At 39.6% G+C, this 22,859-nt stretch overlaps 1 protein-coding gene across 1 annotated transcript in view; it reads left to right on the forward strand.

Moving 5' to 3' along the window:
• MTA1 (metastasis associated 1) overlaps positions 1 to 22,859 on the forward strand; it is a 63,914-nt gene that overhangs the window by 22,261 nt on the left and 18,794 nt on the right. Inside the window, exons 8-15 of the mRNA XM_075710120.1 lie at positions 53 to 127; positions 8,436 to 8,494; positions 15,636 to 15,751; positions 16,579 to 16,730; positions 18,407 to 18,596; positions 18,979 to 19,068; positions 20,403 to 20,555; positions 21,622 to 21,657. Coding sequence (XP_075566235.1) covers positions 53 to 127; positions 8,436 to 8,494; positions 15,636 to 15,751; positions 16,579 to 16,730; positions 18,407 to 18,596; positions 18,979 to 19,068; positions 20,403 to 20,555; positions 21,622 to 21,657 — 871 coding nt within the window. The remainder of the gene's footprint in view (positions 1 to 52; positions 128 to 8,435; positions 8,495 to 15,635; positions 15,752 to 16,578; positions 16,731 to 18,406; positions 18,597 to 18,978; positions 19,069 to 20,402; positions 20,556 to 21,621; positions 21,658 to 22,859) is intronic.

A 22,859-nucleotide genomic window follows, 5' to 3' on the forward strand; every position in this document is an offset into this window, starting at 1 on the left:
GGCTGTGTGCCAGCTCCCTGCAATGACTGCTGCTTTTCCTTTATGTCCCTAGCTCCCATGGAAGTCCTTAACAAGCATAATAGAATACTACTATATGTGGAAAACTACAGACAGATACGTTCAGCAGGTAAGAGAGTCAGAATCACTTCTTTCATTCTAACAGAAGATGTTTTTCTTGCCTTTGAAACCAAGCATTGTTGCTTTGTTCTCCCTCTTGGTGTTCAGCCTTTCCAATAGGTGGGTTCTATAGTGATCTGAAGCACTGAACAGTCTCTCATCCCTAAACTCATCAGCGGTTCCATAGATACAAATATGTAGCATTGGCATTTGTGCTTTCTTTTCATGTTTGCTGTTACTTTTCTTTGGAGCTTTCAAATGTCTTTTTTGGAGTTTGGCAGTTTGAGGAAGGGAATACAGTTAATTTCTGCCTGTAGAGTTCAAGGTCAGCGTTGGTTTTGACTTTTTATGTACAACTGTACAACAGCCACCCATGCTAATTCCCTACCTCTGCCTGCCCATGACTTTGATTGCAGATGCACGGAGGCTCCCCCATGTAAGCACTGTGAGTGAAGTGTGTGTCTGGGAAGTGTTGATGGCTCAAATTCCCAGACTCGTTATACTTGAGAATGAACATTGACTAGTGTTTACAATCATTTTTATCTCTACTTGTTTAAATACGAAGGCTGCTTGGTCCCTTAAATAAAGTATAATGCAAGCAGCATGCAAAATGTTGCAGAGTATCAGTTGCTGAAAACTAGTTATAATATTTAATGGGAAAATCAGTTAAAAGAAGGGAGAAATACATAATGGATTTTTCATGGTAATGTCAGTATTATGTTTAGGCATCTATTTGAAATATTAGAAAAATTGGAGTTATAAAAATGTCCAGCCTTAACTTGCTTCATTGGAGATTCAGGCTGGTATAAAGACTAGATGCCTGAGGCATTGACCAGTATTTGGGATGTGCTATATTTGGGCACCTTGGCCTGTAATGGGATTTTTACCATTTTCTTTCTGATCAGTACACTGTTTAAATTACAGAGGGATCCTCAGGACAAATGAGAACTCTTTTTTGCATCAATTCTGTATTACGTTTTTAAAAAATATTAACTGCATTCTCATTCCAATATTTCCCCAAGTTCATTCTTTTATAGAAATTTTTCTTTCCAGTAAGGAAATGGGTGGTAGGAAAGGGAGATGGTGATGGAAGCTGGCATGGTGGGGAGAAAGGGTGCTGGAGAAATGAGGTCATGGTCTTTCCTTCCCCATTGAACTGCATCTATCGTTGATACAGTGAGTGCTGCTTGTACTGTCGGACTACAGCTGTTTAGGCGATGCTAGCTGAGTGTACTCAGCCTGTTCTGTGCTCAATATTTGCACTGAGAGGAATCCATTTATCTTCTTCCCTGCATCTTTTATCTCACCTCACTTCTTTTAGTGATAAAAATTCATCTAGCAATATGGTAGGTATCAGAAAAAGCAAGGAGAGTTATTTCGTCAGTCAGTGAAAACTAGTATCTTAGGCTTTTGCATGAAAATGTCACCCCTGTGCAGTCAGGAATTCTTGGGAAAGATTAAACCCAAAAGCATCTCTGTACTGCTCAGAAAGTCCACAATACATTTGCAATGGTGAAGTTCTGTTTCTGCCCGTCTTGAGGTATGTAACAGTGGTGGTGGTGGGAATAGAATCATAGAGTGCTTTGGGTTGGAAGGGACCTTTAGAGATCATCTAGCCCAACCCCCCTGCAGTGAGCAGGGACAGCTTTAACCAGATCAGGTTGCTCAGAGCCCCACCCAACCTGACCTTGCATGTTTGTAGGGATGAGGCCTCCACCACCTCTCTGGGCAACCTGTTCCAGTGCTTCAACACCCTCACTGTAAAAAAAAGTCTTCCTTATATCCAGCCTAAATCTGTTCTTCTTTAGTTTAAATCCATTATTCCTTGTCCTGTCACAACAGGCCTTGCTAAAAAGATTGTCCCCGTAAGGGGCAGGGAGCAGTTTCTTTGGTGTTCACTCTTGGGTACCATAGGAGACAGATCAGAATAGTGTCCCAGGTGTTTGCTTCCAGGCCTATGTGCTGGGAAGGCAAAACAACTGGAGAAGCTGTGCCTTGATTAGGAATTAGTTAAATTTTTTTTTCTTTTTCCACTTTCTTGAACTTCTTATTATGTAGACAAAATTGCAGAGGGGATAGTTGCATGGAAGACTTTGATTATTTGTTCTTGCACCAATTAAAAAAACCTAACAAACCTACAGTTTCTTGTACTGTTTTGCTACATTCCTATGCAGTGGGTTTTCTATCATGGTTATACTGTGCCTTACATGTGCTGCCCAGCCAGTGTACCAGGGAGTGGGATTTGGGGAAAACTTCCAATTAGAGGCTCTGCACTTACAAGACAGTATGAGTATAAGCTGAACAGGTAGAAATTGCAGTACGGAGATACCACATCAATTAAGTCTGAACTGAGCTGAAGACCTCATCTCAAATTCCCAGCTTGTACAAGCAAATAATACTATTAAACATTTATAAATAGCCTGGGAGAGCTCTCTCTATATAACCACAAAGAAAGCATAGGAAGTTGTAGTTGAAATAATGGTGTATTACATTTATATTTTACTTGATGTGTGCAAAGTCTTTGGCAAAGCACATCCCTCGCCACTTTTTCCATCTGTTTCTTCATCGAGTTTTGTCTGTGTAGATTCTTAGTCTAATACCACAAAATTGTTCTGGGGCTAACAGCATTTTTGTACATAAGATATTGAAAATGTGCTAAGTAAGGATATGAAAAGTGTGTATCCATGTTGTTTCACTTTCACTTGCCCTCCTTCTAAGAGGATGATTAAATCGCATTCCAAGGCTGTATGGTATTGTCTTTAAAAAAAATACGGATAATTTGCTCATTCTTGTAGAATCTTTGGCTGAATGACCATAAAAACGTCCATTTAAACTGTCTATTTCTGCGTTACACAACATAGTAATGAAGTTTTTTGTCAGCAGCCAATTGCCTGCTTTGATGAAAAACAGTTAGTTGGGAACTGTTTACATCCTTCTGTATTTCCTTTGAGATTTTCTTGTAGCGAGAAAGCACTGTCATAATCCTGAAGCAGAATCCATCTGTTTCTTGCCATTGAGGAAGCTAAATTTTGAGTTGACTTCAACAGAAGACCCTTTTCTCAGAACTGAACAACAAGGTATACTTATGCTTGGTATACCTAAGATAGAAAGGCTTCCTTGTGAGTAGGATACTGTGATTGATATCCATGCAAATTGACTTGTTCTGGAGCATGCACTTGGATCTCTTATCTAGTAGTTTTTATTTGGCTTCAGCTATACCATGCTTTTGAAGGTTACCAGTGTAGGAGTTCAGTCATTTCAAGAGAAGGACTGACCTCCAAGAACAGAACTGCTAGAAGGAGTAATTCTACTGCAATGTCAATGCAAAATTTGTGGTCTGATGTAGGCTCCTGAATGTCTGTCCAAAGCGATCCCAAGAGTTGTCCTGTCAAAGACATGCTTTCAGAGTTGTCCCGAAGAGAATGAGGGAGATGCATTCTAAATTCAGTATCCCATGTCTCCTTTGAATGCATCCTTTTCTTGAGACAGATTTCCTGTGTCAATTCACAAGAGCATGTATTTCTGATTCAGAAAGGTTTGAAATGGCATCCACTGAGTAGCTGCTGTTTGGTGGCTTCCCCCAGTGATTTGAGTAAGAGTTGATGTGATGTTTGGGTATGCCTACATTTTCATTCAAAGTAAAGGTTGAATTCTTATGTGGCTGTGAATTCCAGGGTGGATTTTTTTTTTTTTTTTAAGAGGTCTTTAAATGCTTCTACTGTTTTGCCTGTCATGAGGGGAAGTCCTGAAAACTTTAAAACATAACACTTTCCAACTGTTGAGATGCAGTTGAGAAGAGCTCAGGACATGGCAGTAACAGATGACTGTTTGATTTAGTCATATGCTTTCTGAGAGTTGAAGGCTTTAACTTACTTTTTGCATTTTTATTCGTGCTTGAGGAGCATGTAACTTCAAGAGGAAGATCAAATATTATGAATTTCTACTGTTCTATTTCTTGAAGTGCCATTAGAAAAATGTAGGAGGAATAGACAGAGAAAATCAGTTTTAAGGCCTGCATAGTGTTGAAAAGATACTGGAGAAAGTGGAAGTGCCATTGTATTTTACTGCATGAGGTAGGGAGCTTAAAGGAGGGAGCTCTGGGTAAATCTTGATGTGGATAGAAAACATCTTTATTAAGGGAAGCAAGCCTTCTTTGTACCTAGCTAAGAGCTGTAAGTGACATATTAATGTACTAGCCTTCATAAAGTACTGTGTGCTAGCAAAGTAGAAATAACATCAAAGAAATATTTTTCCGCATACGTAGGACATTTTATCCCAAAACACCTCCTGTTAAGCCTACAGTAACATGGAACTATGGCAGTTTTGGCAAGCAAGTGACAGAGACCGTAGGTACCACACATCAGTGCTGAGATGTGTTGCTGGAGCACAAGCAGCTGGAAACACTTCTCCCAAATGCACCATGGACTAATTACCTTTTCTGTGCCATCTCCCCTGCTTCCCAGCAGCACTTGTGTGTTCAGAGTTTTAAAAAAGAATAAACAGTGTGAGAGTTCTCTAAATCCAGAAAATGTGATTTAGAAACTATCTTCCCCATCATCAACTAATAAAGGCTTAATATTTGAGGATGTTTGAGGCGTCCCTGTGCTGTCTACCAACTCGACTCTTGTGTTGCGACCTTGAAATATCCCCTGCATTCTTGGATTTCTTCTGTTACTTCCTCTTTATAAATGTTCACTCTTTAGAAAATGACCACAAACATTTGCTCTGATACGTCATGTATTATAAAACTCTTTCAAGCTCAGTGGGTAGAATGAAAGATGTTAAATCTAGGGAGAGGATATATAAAGGACAGATGTTTGCACCAACTTGAATGTACAGTGCTTAGTAATTTAATCCCTTGGTCCCTCTGGGATAGACTGGTAATATCTCCCTTTTATAGATGGGGAAAATATGATGAGGTAAATAAGAGGATATACTTAAGATGTGCATATATAAATAACTCAGACAAGATTGCATTTAGACCAAACTACTAGAAAAAGTTACAAATGTTCAGGGTTTTTTGTGGATGAGGACATTCATAACTACATCAGACAACATTAAGAATTTATAGCGTAAATACACTTCAGGCACAAATCAATTAATAACTGGCAAAAGACCTAGCAAAGCACTTTCTCTGTGAAGGGATTATTCTGAAATTGTGCATAACTACATTTCAGGCACCTTTCTTTTGTCTTTTGTACCTTCTGGTATCAGTCACTGTCAGAGAACGGGGAAACTCATCATATCTGGTCTATTGATTGTCCATAGCCACAAGTACTTAGTGTAAAACCAACCTCTTCTTATTCAGTATATTGTGGTACCTTCTGAAAACCTTCAGTTTTCCTGGTATACTAGTTTGTAATAAAGGCGTATGCTGTATGTCATGCTCTGTGCTGATCCCCAGGCAGCTAGCTGTAGGAGAGGAGAGTATTGCTAGGTCCAGGTGACTTATGGCACTTGTTAGCTCAGAGCTCGCACCGTGGTTGTCAATGACAAAGAAAATCTGCGATGTGAAGTTAACATTCATCACGAGTTTACTAAAATGTTGCTTAATACCCTAAATTAACTACGTCTTCAAGGCAAATGACTTTACATCGTGGATGGTAGAATATTTCAGCTGCTGGTAATGCATTGTGCTTGCATGAAGCTTTTCCATTCATAGATTTCCAAAACTGTCATAACGTAATGACTCTAGAGAGTCCCCTTGGGAGCTTTTGTCAAGAAAACTGCAGCTTTCTCCCCCCACAATCTAGAAATCTAGTGGGGGAAAAAAAAAGTTCTCTACCAGTGGAAGTTCCCCAAATTTCCTGCTTAGGCCTCAAGGAAATACGATTCTTGTACAAAGTTCATCAAGCAGTCTTTTAAGCTGTTTATCAGTATCTGATGTTGGACTTCCTTGTAATTCCTGGGGAGAGTATGAGCTCTGTGGCTGTTCATCTGCTGACGTAACTGCCTGTGGTAGTCTGTGCCTGGGGAGAGAAGACCTGTTTTTCAGTCCAGGCTGTGGGTGGACTAGCCTTCAGTTCATGAGCAGAAATGCACCTGAGAGCGTGCATTTTGTTGAAGGATGATTTTTTTGGGGTGGTGTGTCTCTGGAAGATAGAGGAGGGTTTCTGATGCTGTTGGAGAATCATTGTCACAGCACTTTCTTGAGGCCCATCATTGGATGCTTTAGTTTCTTACGTAAAAAGACTTTAGCCGCGTGTTTTGAAAATGTTCAACTTTGAATTTGTGGTTAGTATTCAGAGGGCGAACCTCTTTAGTTCCATCACCGATTGCCAGTACAATGTATATTATTGATTCCCGCAAGTTTGTGGGATTGATAAGGATCGTCTCCATGAAGTCTTCATTTGGGTTTTCTTGAAGACAGCTTTTGGGTAGCTGTCCTTGTCCTAGACAAGATTTAACAGAAGCAATCTGGGAAACTTGCCTACACCAGCAGAAGTCAGCTTTTGGATACAGCTCTCTGAAGGTATACCTGTAGTCTTTGGATAACTTTCAGAAGTTCTGTTTTCTCGGTCCTTGTTCTCTTGTCTAACAACTTCATTCTTTGATTTCTAGGATAGGTTCACTTCTATTTGCAGGAAAAGGTAGGAGAGGAATTCTTTAGGAGTTTAGAGAGCTTTGGTGAGGAACTGTCAGGCTGTCAAATGGAAGACTGTTGCTTAAGACTGTCCCTCTGATCAAAGCAAGCTTTATGCTTACGGGAAACTTTTATTTCATTGTTTCTACGTGTGTCCATCGTGTCCCTGTAAAAAGGATTTTTATGTTTGTCCAGTTGCTCAGTGACACTCTCTTGAATTTTACTACATTTTCTGGTGCTTCCTGTGTTTATGAAGGCACTGACTGTAGCTTTACGATTATTTTCCTAGATTGTGCCTTGAGGCTGCTGCATAGAAAATGTTAAGCTAATCCATTTGTCTAGAATATCACCATGCTGCTGGTTTGTCTGGAAAATGTTGTTGTGGCTTTATGCAGACCGCTGTTACTGGCATGGATGTTGGCATGGGTCTGGCGTTGAGAAGGAGATTGGACTAGAGGCCTCCAGAGGTTCACCCTAAATTAATTTAGCTTATGTAATAAAGAGAAAACTTTAACCTCAGAATGTCTCTCTTGCTTTTTAAATGGTATGAAGGTTTGAGTTATAAAAGGAATTCTTGGCCAGTTAGTAAAGTTCATGCTAATTGTCTGCCTCTGCCATGTTTTTGTGGGCTATCAGCAAGTTCACACCTGTAGCTAAAGGAAAAAAAAAAAGGGGAGCACTGCTATTCTGGGGGAATTTACTTCATACATCCCACTGAAAGGATCCTGTAACCCACTTACTCCAGAAATGTGGACAGAAGTTAATGGATGGTTTTACTGAAGTAGGGCCACATAAAGACATGAACGGTGTGTACTTCTAAACATGCATCCCCATACTCTGAAAGTCTACCTCTTGCATGTGTTTTCCATTAAACACATCTCTTATGTTCCTTAATATCTCCTAGTAATGGTGTTTTTCATTAGGGGCTGGTTGTTTGGTCTAATTAGCTTCTTCCCTTTTTATCCCCTTAATGTTCTTTGCTACCTGTCCCCTGAGATTCGCACGTGTGTCTGGGGTTTGTTTCCTTTTTGTCTCAAAGGGGGATAAATGCATAGTGTTTGTGTACCTAGAGCTGCTCACCTTTAGAAAGTGCAAATGCACAGGTTGCCCATGGCTAACGTTTAGTCAGAAGTGATGACATACAATAATTAAAAAAAAAAAAAAAGTATTGGGCAATTCTGCATTGGTTTTGAGTTGAGCTCTTGACCTTTTTAACTTTTAAAGATCTGTGTCACTCAGTCTTCAAAAATTAGGACTATCAACAAAAAAGTCTTCATTCAAACTCTTTGAATTGGTTCAGTTGTTGAGGAAATATGATGGAGAGGGTGCATTACTATACCTGTTATTGTCCAACTGGTGAATATTATCATGGAGAACAAACACAGATATGTCAGATCTTCCTCTGCACAGAAAAAAAAAAAAAAGGTTGTGGGAGGAAAAACACATGAATTTGTATTGAAGTGAATGGGAATGAAAAGTTTGTCCTTATAAACAGTAGATTGTCATCTCTTTGACTTTTTTGAAAAGCTGTGTATGTAGTCTTTTGATGCCCGCAATTGTTTTCAGTGGATATTTTTCCTGTTGGAAAAGGATTTTGTGGTAGCTGCTCAGTGAAAGGAAAACTGCATTGTTTGTCAATAAGCAGTAAAGTTTTTACAGGTGTATTACTTGACTCCCAGGTAGAATAGTCCTTATTTTCTTTTTATTCTAACTTTTTTCTGTTTTCTTTTTAAAGAAACGATTGAAAGCGGCAGAAGCTGAAAGCAAGCTAAAACAAGTGTATATACCCAACTAGTAAGTATCTTTTTATATTGTTTGTTTTCAGTTTCATTGTAGAGGGTCTGGTGTAGCAGTTTCCATGGCCTGCCAGTATTACGTATTTGCTTTATTTACATAATGAGAAACATAGTTGAACAAACATGGCAGAAAACTATTAAATTAGGTTACCAATATAACGAACCTTCTGCTGATGCTTTAATAGGCTTGAATTTCTTTGTGTTTTAGCTGAGTTAATGCTAACCACTGATGCTAATAAACAACTAGGAGCCCTGTGGAAGAAAACACGATACCTCTGGTATTTCAAAGCTGGCTAGAACAAAGCAGCAGTCCTCCCGGTATGTGTACGCTGCTGGTTATGAGTGTGTAAAAGACAAAACTGTTCCCACACACTGACCTTCCACTTCCAGAACACAGGGTATTTCCTCCATGGGCAGCTGAGGACTTTCCCTTTGGGGCTTTCCTGGTTAGGATGCTGTGCTGTCATGCTGCTCGTTTCCTTCATCCTGTACAATGTTCCCATCCAGAAGCAACCGTTACTTATCTTCCAAGTTTTATTTTTATATGGACTGGGAGCTGGAGACTTGGTAGCAGGTCAGCACAGTCATGAACAAAAGGGTAGCTAATTAACTACTCAATATTATATGTGTTTTTATTAATTTTTGTCAACAGTGGATCACCAATGTGTGGTTGTTTCCTAATGTCATTTAGGTATATAAAAATTATATAGAGAGCTATATTAAAACTAATATATAATATGCATAAATATATATGTGTGTATATATGAAAACACTTATTAAAATGTGTTTCTTCTCTTGCATTTCCTCTGCATAACCCAGTCAACAGTTGTTGTAGTGTGGAACTTTAAATCTCCCCGTCCTTTCTCTTTTCAACTTTCAATCCCAGATCTGTTCCCATATGTATTACCCCAAATAATTCCTTTACTCTCTTATGCTATCTCCTTTCAAATATTCATGAACTTCTACCATGTGTTCTGTTACTTAAGGCAAAACTAAGTTTTACATATTTAGCTTGCAAGATAGCCCCTTATTTCTTGTGAAAATAGAGGATCCCTGATCTCTTTTTTGCTTTGAAATATATTGATATCTCTCAGGTGAATTTGCTAAAAATTAGGTGTAATATTGCTTTTTGTGGATGGTGTTACTTTGCAGGGGGACACTGGACATCAAATTAAATGTGAATTCACAGTGTGATAAGCTTGTAAAACAAAAGCCAATGTAATTTAGACTGCGGATGCGAAAGGATATTGCAGACGAGAGTGCCTGGTAGTCTTGCTGTTGCTCTTGGATTATAATGTATGTAGGTAGGGCTTTGTATTTGAAAGGTTATGGTGCTCATTTGATAATGGCTGTCTAGAGTGGTATCTTATCCCTCAACACTGTATCTCAGCAAGATAATTCTTGTTGCTATCTAGAGAATATAATCAAATCAGCAACTTACGTCTCTACTTCAGGAAAAGACTTCTGTCTCTACCCATGTGGTTGCTATTTTTGTCTGGCTTTGATTTCCAGTCACAGTTGATTTTGTGAGCGTTATACCTTAACTTACATATTGTTTAATTGATAAAATAAGTGTCATTTCCCTCCTCCTTCAATATCCTTTCATTTGTACCAGGAAAAGTAGCAATTGTATACTTGACTGACTTAATCCCACGTGAATGCTTCTGCTGTTTTTTTGCTATTAATACCTCCAAATGCGGCAACAGTTAAGTATTTCTAAGATTTTTGGATTATTTCTACTCAAGTTTCAGTACAAGGTCTGGCATATAGGGAATGTATTGCATCTACATTATCTTGTGACCTAGAAGAAGATTATATTCTTGGCTTGTAATAGCAATACATGGTGTGGGGATCTAAATATCAATGTTATTGATTTGTCCTTATCGTGTTACTGAGCCCATTCCTGTTTCGAGGCTTGAACTATAATGATCCACTTGTCACCTCAAAAATAAATTACTTGATGTAGGCTGTCACAAGACCTACGCAGAAGTGTATCAGCTGATTGAGCGAAACCTATTCTAACAATAACTGGTGTAAAATTGTTTGCAAAGAGAGACCCCAGAGGATATCAGACTCAAACAATTTTATCTTTTTTTTTTTTTTTTTTTTTTTTTTTTGGTCTCTGGCTGTCTTCCACTGATAGGACTCTAGTTTGTTTCTGTGATGTTAATAGGAAAATCTAGGGAGAGGGGAGGAAAATAATAAGAAAAACAATAGAAGCAATCTTCAAAGGTTATTTCTCATGTCACATATGTATTATGCAGTGAAAAAGAACAGCTCTACCTGAAGCTTTAGAGTTGGTATTTTTTAACTTGAGACTGTGCCCCAAATTTATAATGTGGGTAACTGAAGCATGGAGAGTCAAGCAGGTAATTGATGTGAGGTTATCAAGTCCTAAACCAACATCCTAGTTATTGGAAAAACATTTCTGTCCCAGATATTGGACAAACGTTTCTGTGCTCCTTCCAAGAACAGCCCTGGTTTTGGGACAGACATGTAGTTGATGTGACTGAACCCAATGTTTGTATGCATGGCTTTGTAATGCATCCCTTAGGTTGAAAAGCACTAATGTGCTTTCCTGGTGAAAGGAAAAAGTATAAAATCGGTTGAATTCTGCATTCAGGAAGTACTGATAAAAATCTTTTAGTTGTTTTCTGTAGCAATTTCTCTGTCAGTGGGAGTGGTGTTAAATAAAGCAGCAGCAGAAGCCTGAATGCACAAAGAGATGCCATGTTCTTACACGCTTCATCCTGTCATCCATCAGCATGAAGCAGGGCTTGGAGATCTTTCTTGTTGCAGATGTAGTCTTAGTCTCTTTCTCCTTCTAGTGTGTACCCAAACATATTCTTCAGGCTGTTGCGGAAGTTATATTCTGGTTTTACTAATCTTACGGGCATCATATGTACTAGTTACTTGCTGCTTTTTGATGACGGTCTGGTTGTGTAGCTGGTGCTTTTTGGGATTAGGACATCTGCAAATCATGAAGGCCGAGACATATAATTTTCTGTGGCTTTTCTCTCTTTTGCTTTGATCTAAGTGATATCAGAAGGGGTAATAACAGAAAGGGAAGAATGAAGTGCTCCATACAATCCCCAGTCTCCAAAACTTATTGATGTAAAATGTAAATTTTAAATTTACATCTGTAAATGTAAATTAATACATCCTACTTACAGTATTTTATCTGAAAATCTCTAAGCACTTTGACAAGCTGCAAATGCTGCCTTGCAAACACTTGTAAAGTAGGGAAATATTATTCTCCCTACCCTGCCTCTTTTTTTTAAGCGAATAGGGAAACTGGAGGAATAGGTGAAAGCTTTGGATGACTTCAAGGGGCAGCTGCTTCACAAGCTGAAGATAATTCCTTTGTCTGTTTGTTGGTTGTCCTCTGCCTGAGAAACAAGACTTTTTTCCTTCCCTGTTTATTTGTGCAGAGGTCCATTGCAACGTGAAAAATGTAAAGGTGTCATGCTGTTCTTTCTTCAGTAGCTGTGCTAGTTAAAATGGAGAGCTGCAATATTTTGTTGGAGAAAGCTTCTCATTTTCAAAAGCACTGTTTAGCAGTCATTAGACCTGTTCTTTGAAGTGGGTATTTACAGTAGCCTATGATGAGAGCTCACCTCTCTTGTCTGGATAAGAAATCCAGACATTTGCATTATATGCCTAGAGGTAGGTGGCTTAAATGTTCCTTTACAAAGTATTAAACATTGTTCTTATTTCTGAGGCTTAATTTCTTAATTGTTCTGTTGCATCTAGTGCTACTATAGTTTCCTGAATAACCGGAAACATTCACTGATGGTGTTGAGTTTATAGTTATTTTTGACAACTAAAATTTTTCGTCGTGCTGTAGGTGAAATGGTAGCCAGTCATACAGTGAAGGGATTTCAGTGTTCTGTATGGCTCAGGGTTATCTTCAGGTTGGGTTTTTTGGGCAGGGGCCTCAGTCCATAATGCCTAGCTTCCAGTGCCTTCTTTCTGCATGTGCTTTATCACCTCAGTCTCTTGATAGTTGAGACTGATTTCCTGCAGAATACAGCCCAGAAGTCTGCACTTTGTGATCCCTCTTCTAGCATAACTGACTGCTCCAGCGCAATTGAAACCCATTTAAAAGACTTCCATTCTTGATGTAAGAGCTGGAAATGATAGTTTACCACCCATCAGTATTCTCACTACCTTATTTGCATCTTTCACTTCAGCACCATTAATTGCCTAGTGATTCATCCAGTTATTCATCTAATTCTCTTGTTAATAGCTGTAGCAGGCTTTGGTGATATCAAACAAGTTTAATTAACATATCATCAACAATTAAGAGCTTTTTGCTTCTTACATGATGAAGACATTAGCTGCCTAAATTTTGTTACTGGCACTGTGAAACTAGACCTTAGCTTTGGATCAGGACGCTTTCTGGTGCTTGTTGCAGCTACGTTAATTGTACTGTTCCAAAATCCTGAAGTGAAGTTACTGTCACAACTACAGTGTGACAATTTTGTGATCAGTGTGATTTGGTCATCGGCTTTCACCCCTGCATCCCTTTCACTTGCATTTGAAATACAAGTTTGGTAAGGGTTGTGGACAGGACAACAGGGTCAGGCCATCACCCTCCTTTCTGCACATGGTCTTAGTACTTTGGATGCACATGCCAGTGTGTGCGGTCTTGTTCTCAGCTTCCTGTTGACAGCCAGACACATCAGGGCTTCCCGGCATGCTGCTCAAAAAAACCAAAACCTTTTTGTGTGCTTTACTGATGGATTTAAGACTCCTTTACCACATTTTTCAGAAGATAAATAAATGTATAGAAAGGAAGCAACGTGTCTGATGTTGAGCCGTAAGACCTGGAGTGGAACCTTAGTTTTCTTTACTTCAGTCTTTTGCTCTGTTTATTGAGCAACACTGCTTGTAACAGTGTGCATCTGTGAGGACTGTTTTACAGCATCTTGGTAATGTTTGCACATGGAGTTTGCTAGTGAATCATTAGCAAAAGTTCTTTTGCAGCAGGTTACTATAGTGACATCCCAGAGCAAAATGCTGGGTAGCGTGAATGTACCCTCTTTCAACTTTCGCTTTGTTAAGTGTGTCTGCAGATCTCCTGCCATCTGTGGTGTCAGACCTTCGTGCCATTCTAACAAGCACCCTGAAACACTTTAATCCTTGTAAGAGCTGGCCAAATTAATAAGCAAAAGGAGAAGAAAACCTAATCAGCCTTGTTAATTTAAATGCTTTTATTTTTTTCTCTTCTCTGCTTCTTTTGGGCTGTGTACGGGCTGCTTAGTGTACTGAAGGAACAAACTGTTTACGGTATTTCTGTGCTGCTTAGCCTCCTAGGCTTTCTCCTCTGCAGAAAGACCCTGAACTTTACAGTGAGGAGCACCATCAGAATGCTGTCTGAAGTTTTTCTTTGACTGGGCAAATATTCTCTTACCTCCTTATGCAATGTGTGTGTGTGGTCCTTGTAGGACATTCACAGCAGAATCTATTTCGTCTCTATAGAAATGGGACTTTACTGAGCTCTGTCTCTTGGTGTCTGATCAGACATTTTCAAATGAGCGGAAGGACGACCCGCTGGCTTCCAGGGCAGTGTAAACTTTCCAGTAGCATTTGGGTTTGTTCTGGAGCTGCAAGGGCCAGTTGTCTTCAGAATTCAGTCACTTGGAACTCCTTTGCTTTCAGGGGTCATTGCTGAGAACGTGAAACCTAATATTGATGCCTCATTAGAGAGAAATTAATTTGGCCATATTCCTACAATGCTGGTTTTTGCAGTGCTAGCCAGGGTGAAAAGTAATAAGTATTCTGGGTCACTGAAATAACTGTGACTCCCGTGTCAGTGTGCATCTGACATGTAAGAAAATGTGTTTTCAGAAAGCCGTTTAAAGATATTTCTGCTTGAATAAGTGGATTCCAAATCCTGAGGTTATTATTTGGAAATAAAAGGAATATGCCCACTCCCTTCGGTCTTTAGGTAAGAGAATATGAGGGAAATGTTATCAGCACTACAATTTGGGCTTATGTTCAGAAGTTGGCACCAAAGGCTGCCTGCTTTCTGTTGCTTCTATAAGCGGAGCTCCTAACAGCACCTGGGAGTCCCTATGTGTCTTACAAGCTCCTTGTGTGTTCTTCTCTGAAGCTTCATGTGACTTCTCCCATCTTCCTCCATTCCCCAGAAATCCTGTCCCTACCATATCGATTCTCTGTCCTTCTTGTTCCCTCCCATGCCAAGGAATTTTTGAATGCCTCCTTTTCCCCCTCTAACACCTCTTCCTCTGCAGAGATTTTGTACTATTTCGTGCTGCTCTCTATGCCAAGGTTTTGTTTGCCCTTCCGTTCTCGGCTCCTGCCAGTAGCTTTTTTTTTCCCCTGTGTCAACATTTTTAAGAGAGTATAGGGATGAGCTGAGGTGATTCAGACATTGTTCTATTAGAATGTATTAGTGACAGCCATTCAATGCATTTCTTGCTCTGCAGATTTTAAGCTTCCAGACTTCTTCCATTTAGTAGAAACCTAAATGCTTCTTAGTAGAAGTGCAGACCGTAGTTTAAGACTTGCCAGAAGGCTCATATTCATGATTATCTCCGTGTATACACTATGTCCAAAGATTTTGTTCGTTGTGTTGAGCGTGCCTGTGCAAATTGTGGCTACGTGATGCAAACCTCTGCAGTAAGACGTGGAAATACTTGTGACTGCAGTCAAGGGTTATCTTTCCCTGAATAAGGCAGGGGTTGGACTTTCTCCATCTATCTCTACTGCTCCTTCCCCCAGGCTTCTTTATGGAGACTTAAGTAAAATATCGCTCATATTGAGGACTGAGAGACATCTGTAGATAAGATTTTTTGTCACCTAGTTTAGAATGTCTGGGATAGTGAGTAGGATACCTACCTGGCCTCACTGGTTTATTGTTTTTAAATGGTTTTGGACTCTTGAAAATGGCATCTAACTTCTTATAGTTATTTTTATTATCGGCGTTATTTAAATATTATTGGACTCTCTGTTCACGGAAATCAGATTGCTGGTAAGTACAGCTTGTTCTGGAAGCCACATGATGAACGAAATTTAAATCTTCAAACGTTTTGGGCCATATTTTTTTAAGTCACATAGGAAATTGCATGCCTCAATTAATGTTTGTCCTTCTTTTTGCTTTGTGTTTTAAGTAACAAGCCAAACCCCAACCAGATCAATGTAAATAATGTCAAACCAGGAGTGGTAAATGGTACTGGAGTACAGGCACAGAACACGGGAGCAGGACGGGCCTGTGAAAGCTGTTATAGTAAGTGACATGCCAGTTGTGCATAGAGAGCATGAATGCTGTGTTGCAAACAGTAAAATAAAAGCTGTGTTGTGGTGGGGGGTGAGAGAGAAGGCTTTGGAAGGGTGGGGGGGACAGAATTCGACATAGCAGCATTTAAGCTGCATTTGGGGGTTACTAGTGTTACATTTGTAGATAAAATTCTGAAGTACTAAAGGGGGAGTTAGTAAATGTCCTACGTAATTGCAGGTAACTGTTGAGCAAAGACTTAAATCACCAAGGTGTGAACTTGACAAATTTTTCATTATTTTTAGTAGAATTCAAAATATGTGGTATCATTGTATTTGGTCTGCCTGATATTAATATACTGAGTTCTAATGATTGTGCTTCTTTATGGGGAGCCTTTAGAGATGCTGGAATGTAGGACTATACAAGAAGTCAAGTCATAGATTTCTTTAGTTGTAAAATTAATCTATGGGGAGTTCCTGAAGACAATCTTCCCCCTCTCCCATGCTCTGCAGAAATTGTTGTCTATTGGTCTTGCAAAATGAGAGCTTTCAGTTTCATTGGCAGGAAATTTTCCCATTCTACTAGTTGGGTTTTTTTCTGTTAATGTTTTAAAAGGGTTTTCTATGTGTGATTATTTCTGCTGAAATAACAAGTACATTTAACAGTGGTGATGACAGTGAAGCCATCATCAGGTTTTTAAGGTCTGTTTGAGCTTTGCACTGTCTCTGTGTGCATTTTCTTTTGTGATGGTTTTCTTTTGTGATAGTTCTAAAGAGAATAAGCTCTGAAAAGTGATCCTGTTTAAGGATATATATAATTTCCACCTTTGTTATCTCTAGCCACACAGTCTTACCAGTGGTATTCTTGGGGTCCCCCTAACATGCAGTGTCGCCTCTGTGCATCCTGTTGGACGTACTGGAAGAAATACGGTGGCTTGAAAATGCCAACACGGTTAGATGGGGAGAGACCAGGACCAAACCGCAATAATTTGGTAGGTATCTGCAAAGCAGACTGCTCAATGCTCTTGCCTGGAAAGCTATGTGCCATGATATCTTACTAATTGTTCACTGTTCTTAAATATTTAATAACAAAAAGAATGCCTTCAACCTCCATTGTTGTCCTTGGGTTTGGTATTTTGTGTCTTGCAAAAGTTGACAGTTAACTTAGGCTAGAAGTGATTTGTTGACAAGTACTGCCCCGAGAAAAAAAAGAAAAAGTAATTTGTTTAGCAAACTAACAATCAAATGCATGGGATAACTTAATGAAGATGCAAAAAACTGAAATGCCAGCCGGTGTTTCTGGTATTTGGTTTCCATGATTTTTGCTGTAGGGGGAAGAGGCCTTTCCCCCCCCCCCCCCCCCATAAACGAATTCATTATTTCCTGAAACCTGTTCCCTTTCCCAAGGCACATTCAAAGTTAGATACACCAAATAGGGATCTCTAAAAAGCCACTAGCTTGCCTTGTTTTCTGCTTCATCTTATTTTTTTAATTAATCCTCCTTCCTTTTGGATAGGTTTTGAGTAAGCATTGTATGAGCTACTTCTGTCTAATTTTCCCTCTTCTACTTAACCAAAATTCTGAGAATTTTTCTGAATTTGGTGGAAGTTCAGTGTGGAAGCACATACATTGAGCTGATTGGGAAAAGTAGCTGCATCACATGGACAGAAGGATAGTGCACACTGAACTCTGGTGGTCTTTCCTCTCTCCTAGTCTTTGCTATCATTCCCTTTCTATTCTATTTCTTTTGTTTAACCTCTGTCCTTTCCAGGCTTCTGTTTGTCCTCTGAAGCTACCTAATTGCTGAGATAAGTGCCAGGTTTTATCAGCCTTATACCTCTTGTTTGTTAATTAAAATTATGTAAAGAGGGGAAAGCCTTGTTCTCCCCAAACTGAAATTTCCTCCTATTTTCCAGCTGTAGGCAGGTTTGAGATAACAAGATACTACTTTGATTATTTTATTGGTTGACTTAGTTGCTTTTCATGAAGAAATACTGCTTTTGCGCTCCGTAGTAGATAAATGTCTTTCAGTATTATTCTTTATTACATGCAGTGAATATTTGACAACTCTGTAAATGCATTCATTGAGTTCAGAGTAAGAATTAAGAGAGAAATTCTTGCAACTTTGAGACAGAAACATTCTTGCATGCTCTAAGTTTGCTTTGGGAAGTGAATTTGTGATGTATATTTTAGCCATACAGCTACTTTCTGGTTTTCCTCTCCCTCTTACAAATGCTTTTTTATAAGGAGTTTGCATTGTATATCCAGAGCGACTCTAAGCACCCAAAATTTGAGAGTCTTTCTGTTGACTCTGTAAGCACTAAATTGGGCGACAGCATCAGGCAACTTCTTTAGGTCTGGCTTTTGGATCCCTGCCTTAAAACATGGGACAGCACAGAAATAAATACTTTCTGATGAAGAGAAAATGTTCACCTTCGTTTTATCCTTTGAGATATTTTGGAAGAAACTTCCAAATGTTGATGGGTAAGATTTGGGAAATGGGGAATAGCTGGGCGGCAAATATTTCAATCTGTAATACTTTTTCTGTTCTTATGTCTGTGAATCAGTAGTTGAAAGTGATTTTATCTGATACTCTTTCTCTTCTTTAAAACCATACTTCCTAATAATTATTTTTTAGAAACCATATTTATTTTTTCTTTCTTTCTAGAGTCCTCATGGTGTGCCAGTACGAAACAGTGGGAGTCCCAAGTTTGCTATGAAGACACGACAAGCTTTCTATCTCCATACAACAAAACTGACAAGAATTGCCAGACGTTTATGTCGAGATATCTTGCGCCCTTGGCATGCTGCAAGACATCCCTATCTGCCTATTAACAGTGCAGCAATCAAAGCAGAATGTGAGTGGTGATGCAGCTGGGCACCTACTTGCAAAGGAGCCCTTTGAGATTCCTTTCCTATAAAGTTTGAGTTGCAACTTCTTGAGACGCTCTCTTGCTCATAGCTAATGGTTTCACAAAATCTGGCTATACTTGCAGAGTGTTCTAACTGATTGCAGGCTAGACGAATACCTTAAATTCATGAGTTGTTTGTTTTAAAATATTCAAGTTTGCTATTACAGTTAACATTCTCCTGCATTTGTGTCCTGTTGCCAAGACATGCTTGCAACCTGTAAAATTTCTTTTGACTGGAAAGCTCTTTCGGGATGCATGAGTTACTCATTTAGTTTTACTATAATATCTAAATGTCTTTACCATCTAATTATTTTTGTTTGTTTTACAGGCACAGCACGTTTACCTGAGGCATCAGAAAACCCATTGTTATTAAAGCAAGTGGTTCGAAAGCCTTTAGAAGCAGTACTCCGGTATTTAGGTATTTAAAAAAAAACCCAAACAAACAACCACCAAACACAAACACCCCCAACCAAACAAAAAGCCCTACTAGCTCGTTCTGCTAACCATTTAATTTTCCATTTGTTCTGGAATTAGGTGCTGGTTCTGAATTAAAAAGCAAAACATGAAAACCTTCCCATGAACTTGTCCTTTTTCCTTTTCCTGTTTAATTTGACAGACCTAGTGGCTCAGCAGTCCGCTGTGAGCTCACTGAGCTGTATCAGAATCTTTTTCAAGTGAAGGGAGGGATGTGTTTGCTGTGGCCTCCAATGTATGTGGGGACAAGTTACCATCTCCTAATGGAGGCACAAACATAATGTTTTGGATCCAATTGGTCAGTCCGGTTCCAATTTTTGAGCTGTCTGGAGGCAGTTGTTATGTTGGGTCCTTCAGGAAGCCTCTCAGGTTTAGGGACAGCACTGTGTCCCACAGCTTGTGAATAAGTTGCTGGCTGTTCTGTGCTGGAGCTAGACAAGGGGACTATATTTCCATTCTTTACTTTCTTCTTTTCTTGGGTGGGGGGTTTTTTGTGTGTTTTTTTTGTGTTGGTTTTGTTTGGTTTTTTTACAGTTTTCTTGAGGACTTGGGCCTCATCAGCTGATCTGTGGGGGAGTACCGAGTAGCTCTGTCCAGGACCTTGGTGTAAGCTTTAGGTGCTGGAAGAGACTAGCTATGTGACATGCCAGCTCTGACTCCAAATAAATGCGAAATCATTTTCCCTAGTGTTGCCAGGTGCTAGAGATACCCTGAAGACTTGTCTCAGGTTGTTACAACAGTCTAACATGAGTCTAACCACAGAAAGGTAGCTTGGACAGTGGTACTTTAAGGGCTTCCAGATTAACAAGAAAATTGATTGCCTTTTTGCTCTGATAAGAAACACTGGAGTTGAATTTATGTTTCTTTGAACATTTTTGTTGATGAAACATTGTAAGGCTCAGGGTTTATTAAAAATTTACTGCTTCTCTGTTGAGTGTTGTACTTCTATTGTATACTAATGAGATATACAGATTGAGAAACCTTTGGATATGTATTGTGCAACTAAATAAAGCCAATAAAGGGAGAAGTTTTGCTGTTGGATAAAATCCTGCTTTTAACAGATGTGCAGAATGTAGCAGTAGATTTTGAGATTTCATTAGCGCTGTGTCAGGGTGTCCATTTGACTATTGAGCTGGGAAAAGGGAGTGAAAGAAACAGAGGGAGGCTGAGGGACTGGCCAGTCAGTCACCTTGGAAGTTTGCAGGTTGTTTTCAGATTTATAATTCCAGTATCTTCACTAATTTAAAAAAAAAAACCCAACTTGCTGTTTTACAACAGAGTCTCATCCGTGTCCTCCGAAACCAGATCCTGCAAAGAGCTTGTCCAGTTCTCTCAACAATCTGACTCCTGCTAAGTTTACGCCTGTCATTAATAATGGGTCCCCAACTATCCTGGGAAAAAGAAGTTATGAACAACACAATGGAATGGATGGTAAATATTTTTCTGCAAAATGTATATTGTCTATACGGGCTTTGTCTTCTGTCCTTTCGGTATACAAAGAGTTCACTTAAAACTGTAGTCCTTTCTATAAATTCCAAGTTTCTTATTCTTGAGGGAGGTTGATTTTTTCCTTTTGTAAAAGTCACTTGTCCTGTTTCTCCTTCTGGGTGAGACACATGATGTGTACTGCCTGGGTGGTGCATGCATATAAAGCTGCTGTGCTAGTGGAACTCTGCCTAGCTTGACCAACCTTGCAAATGGGATAGCGAAGGAGAAACTTCCCTTCAATTTTTAAATGAGTAGCATGAAGAAAACCTTAATAGCTTTTTCCAGTGATGTTTCCTTTTTCTTCTGAGGTTTACAGCTTTTTTAACCTGTAGGTAGTAGCTGCGCAGTTCCCAGGTGGCTTTGTAACCTGTGGATCACCTGGCTTTCAGCAAAGCTACCAGAGGCTGCTTGCCATTGAGAGAGGCAGGCAGCTGCTTAGCTGAGGGAGGCAGACGTGCCAGATCTGGCGTGGCATAAACCTGTTCCTGCTTTGCGCAGAACCAGAGCATTTGCTTTTGTTGGCCCTGTCACTGAGCACCTCTGTGCAGTGGAGTTTGGGCTTCATCTCCTCAAGAATAAAAGGCAAGGGGAAGGTGTTTGAAGTGGGAGATAGACGCATGATGTTCCTGGCATGGACTCCAGGGCTCTGTTCTGAAGAGCTGCTCTTGCCTGAGAGTGTTGGGGAAGAGAAAGTGCGGTCTTTTTCTCAGATGAGGATAAAAGGGTCTGTTCAAATGGTCTTAATGGGAGTGAGAGCATGGAGGATAGGTCTCCTTAACAGAGGGAAAGAACAGTTGGTTTAATGGTGACTGAGCAGGGAGGGAGATACAGAGAATCTTTCTCATTTTTTACCTTTAATTTTAACTTTATATGTGGCTTATCTAAAATATAATTACAAACATTTGATATCTTATTGTTTGTGTTTTAACATTAAGAACTTTTTAAACTGCTGCTGTTCAGGTTGCTGATGTGATGTTTTTCTCTTTTCTGTTCACTTGTGCTCTATCAGGCAACATGAAGAAGCGCCTGTTGATGCCTAGCAGGGGTAAGACCTTGAAGCTGCGCTCAGCTTATGCTAGGAGAGTGATTTTTAGTTTCATCTGCTGGCTTGTCTGTGCTTTGTGGCTTATAAGTCTATGTGCACCTTCTGTGTTGATGTCTAAGTGTTCCTTGGGTAACCGTTTCCACCCATGGTTATGCTGCTCACCTTCTAGGCTTTTCACATGCAGATGACGAGTTGTACAACTGTACTGAAGACATGAAGTACTATGTTCAGAATTGATTACTAGTTCCTCAATTTGATGGAACAGTTTTCTAGCAGTTTTGTGAAACTGCTGAAAGCTGTGATGGCTGGTTTGAAACTAGGTGTTGTTTCACTGTTTGACTTTTAAAAAACAAGTTTTATGTGTCCCGAACTATTTTAAATTCACATCGACCAAAAGAAATAGAAGACAGTATTCACACTGAGTCCCAAGTTCAAGCCTCTATATTTTCCGCTGTGAATGGACAGTCTCACTAGTGAGAGGCTGTCTGCGTGTTCTCTACTTGCAGTAGAAATGGTTTTCAACATTTCCACAGGTTAAAAATTAATCTGTTCTGACTACTGAATAGACCTCGGAAGCTTTAGTTTGTGATAATGCAGAAAATGTACGTATGATGTCACTTAACCAAATTCAATAAACAGACAAATTTTGAATGGTTAGCATATACAAATGTCATCGTGAGACAGGCAAACACAAAAACTTAAGCAAAAACTTGTTACCATGAAATGGCCCACACTGCATGTTAAGCTTTGTATTTAATGGCTGAGACAGTGGATGACTGTTATATTTACATGCATGCATATATAAGTGCACGTGGAGAATACAGTAAGAATAAGGACAGTGATGGTTCTACTGTCTTACCCTCTTTGGGAATTTATACTTTGATATTGTGTTGCTGAGTTTTTAATGTGCTTTTCAACTTTTGTGGTTTGGGAAGAATAACAAAACCCTGCTGCCTCAGTCAGTTTGGCTGCCTCAGAAGCTTTGTCCAGTAACAAGGGATGTAGGTACAGAGTAGCTCACTGAATTTCCACAGCTCCTAGTGACAACCTGCTTATGGGCATGCCTGCTGCTCCCTACTAAATGTCCTCATCAGCAAAGGGACTGCTGAGTCACTCAGCAGATGACATGCTTCTGAAGCTCTGAGATGTTGTGGCCCAAAGGAGGGAAGTGGAAGAACTGACCCTTCCCCCAGGCTCTCTGC

This window comes from Pelecanus crispus, chromosome 5, assembly GCF_030463565.1.
Source record: "Pelecanus crispus isolate bPelCri1 chromosome 5, bPelCri1.pri, whole genome shotgun sequence".
In the NCBI taxonomy this organism is placed as follows: Eukaryota; Metazoa; Chordata; class Aves; order Pelecaniformes; family Pelecanidae; genus Pelecanus; species Pelecanus crispus.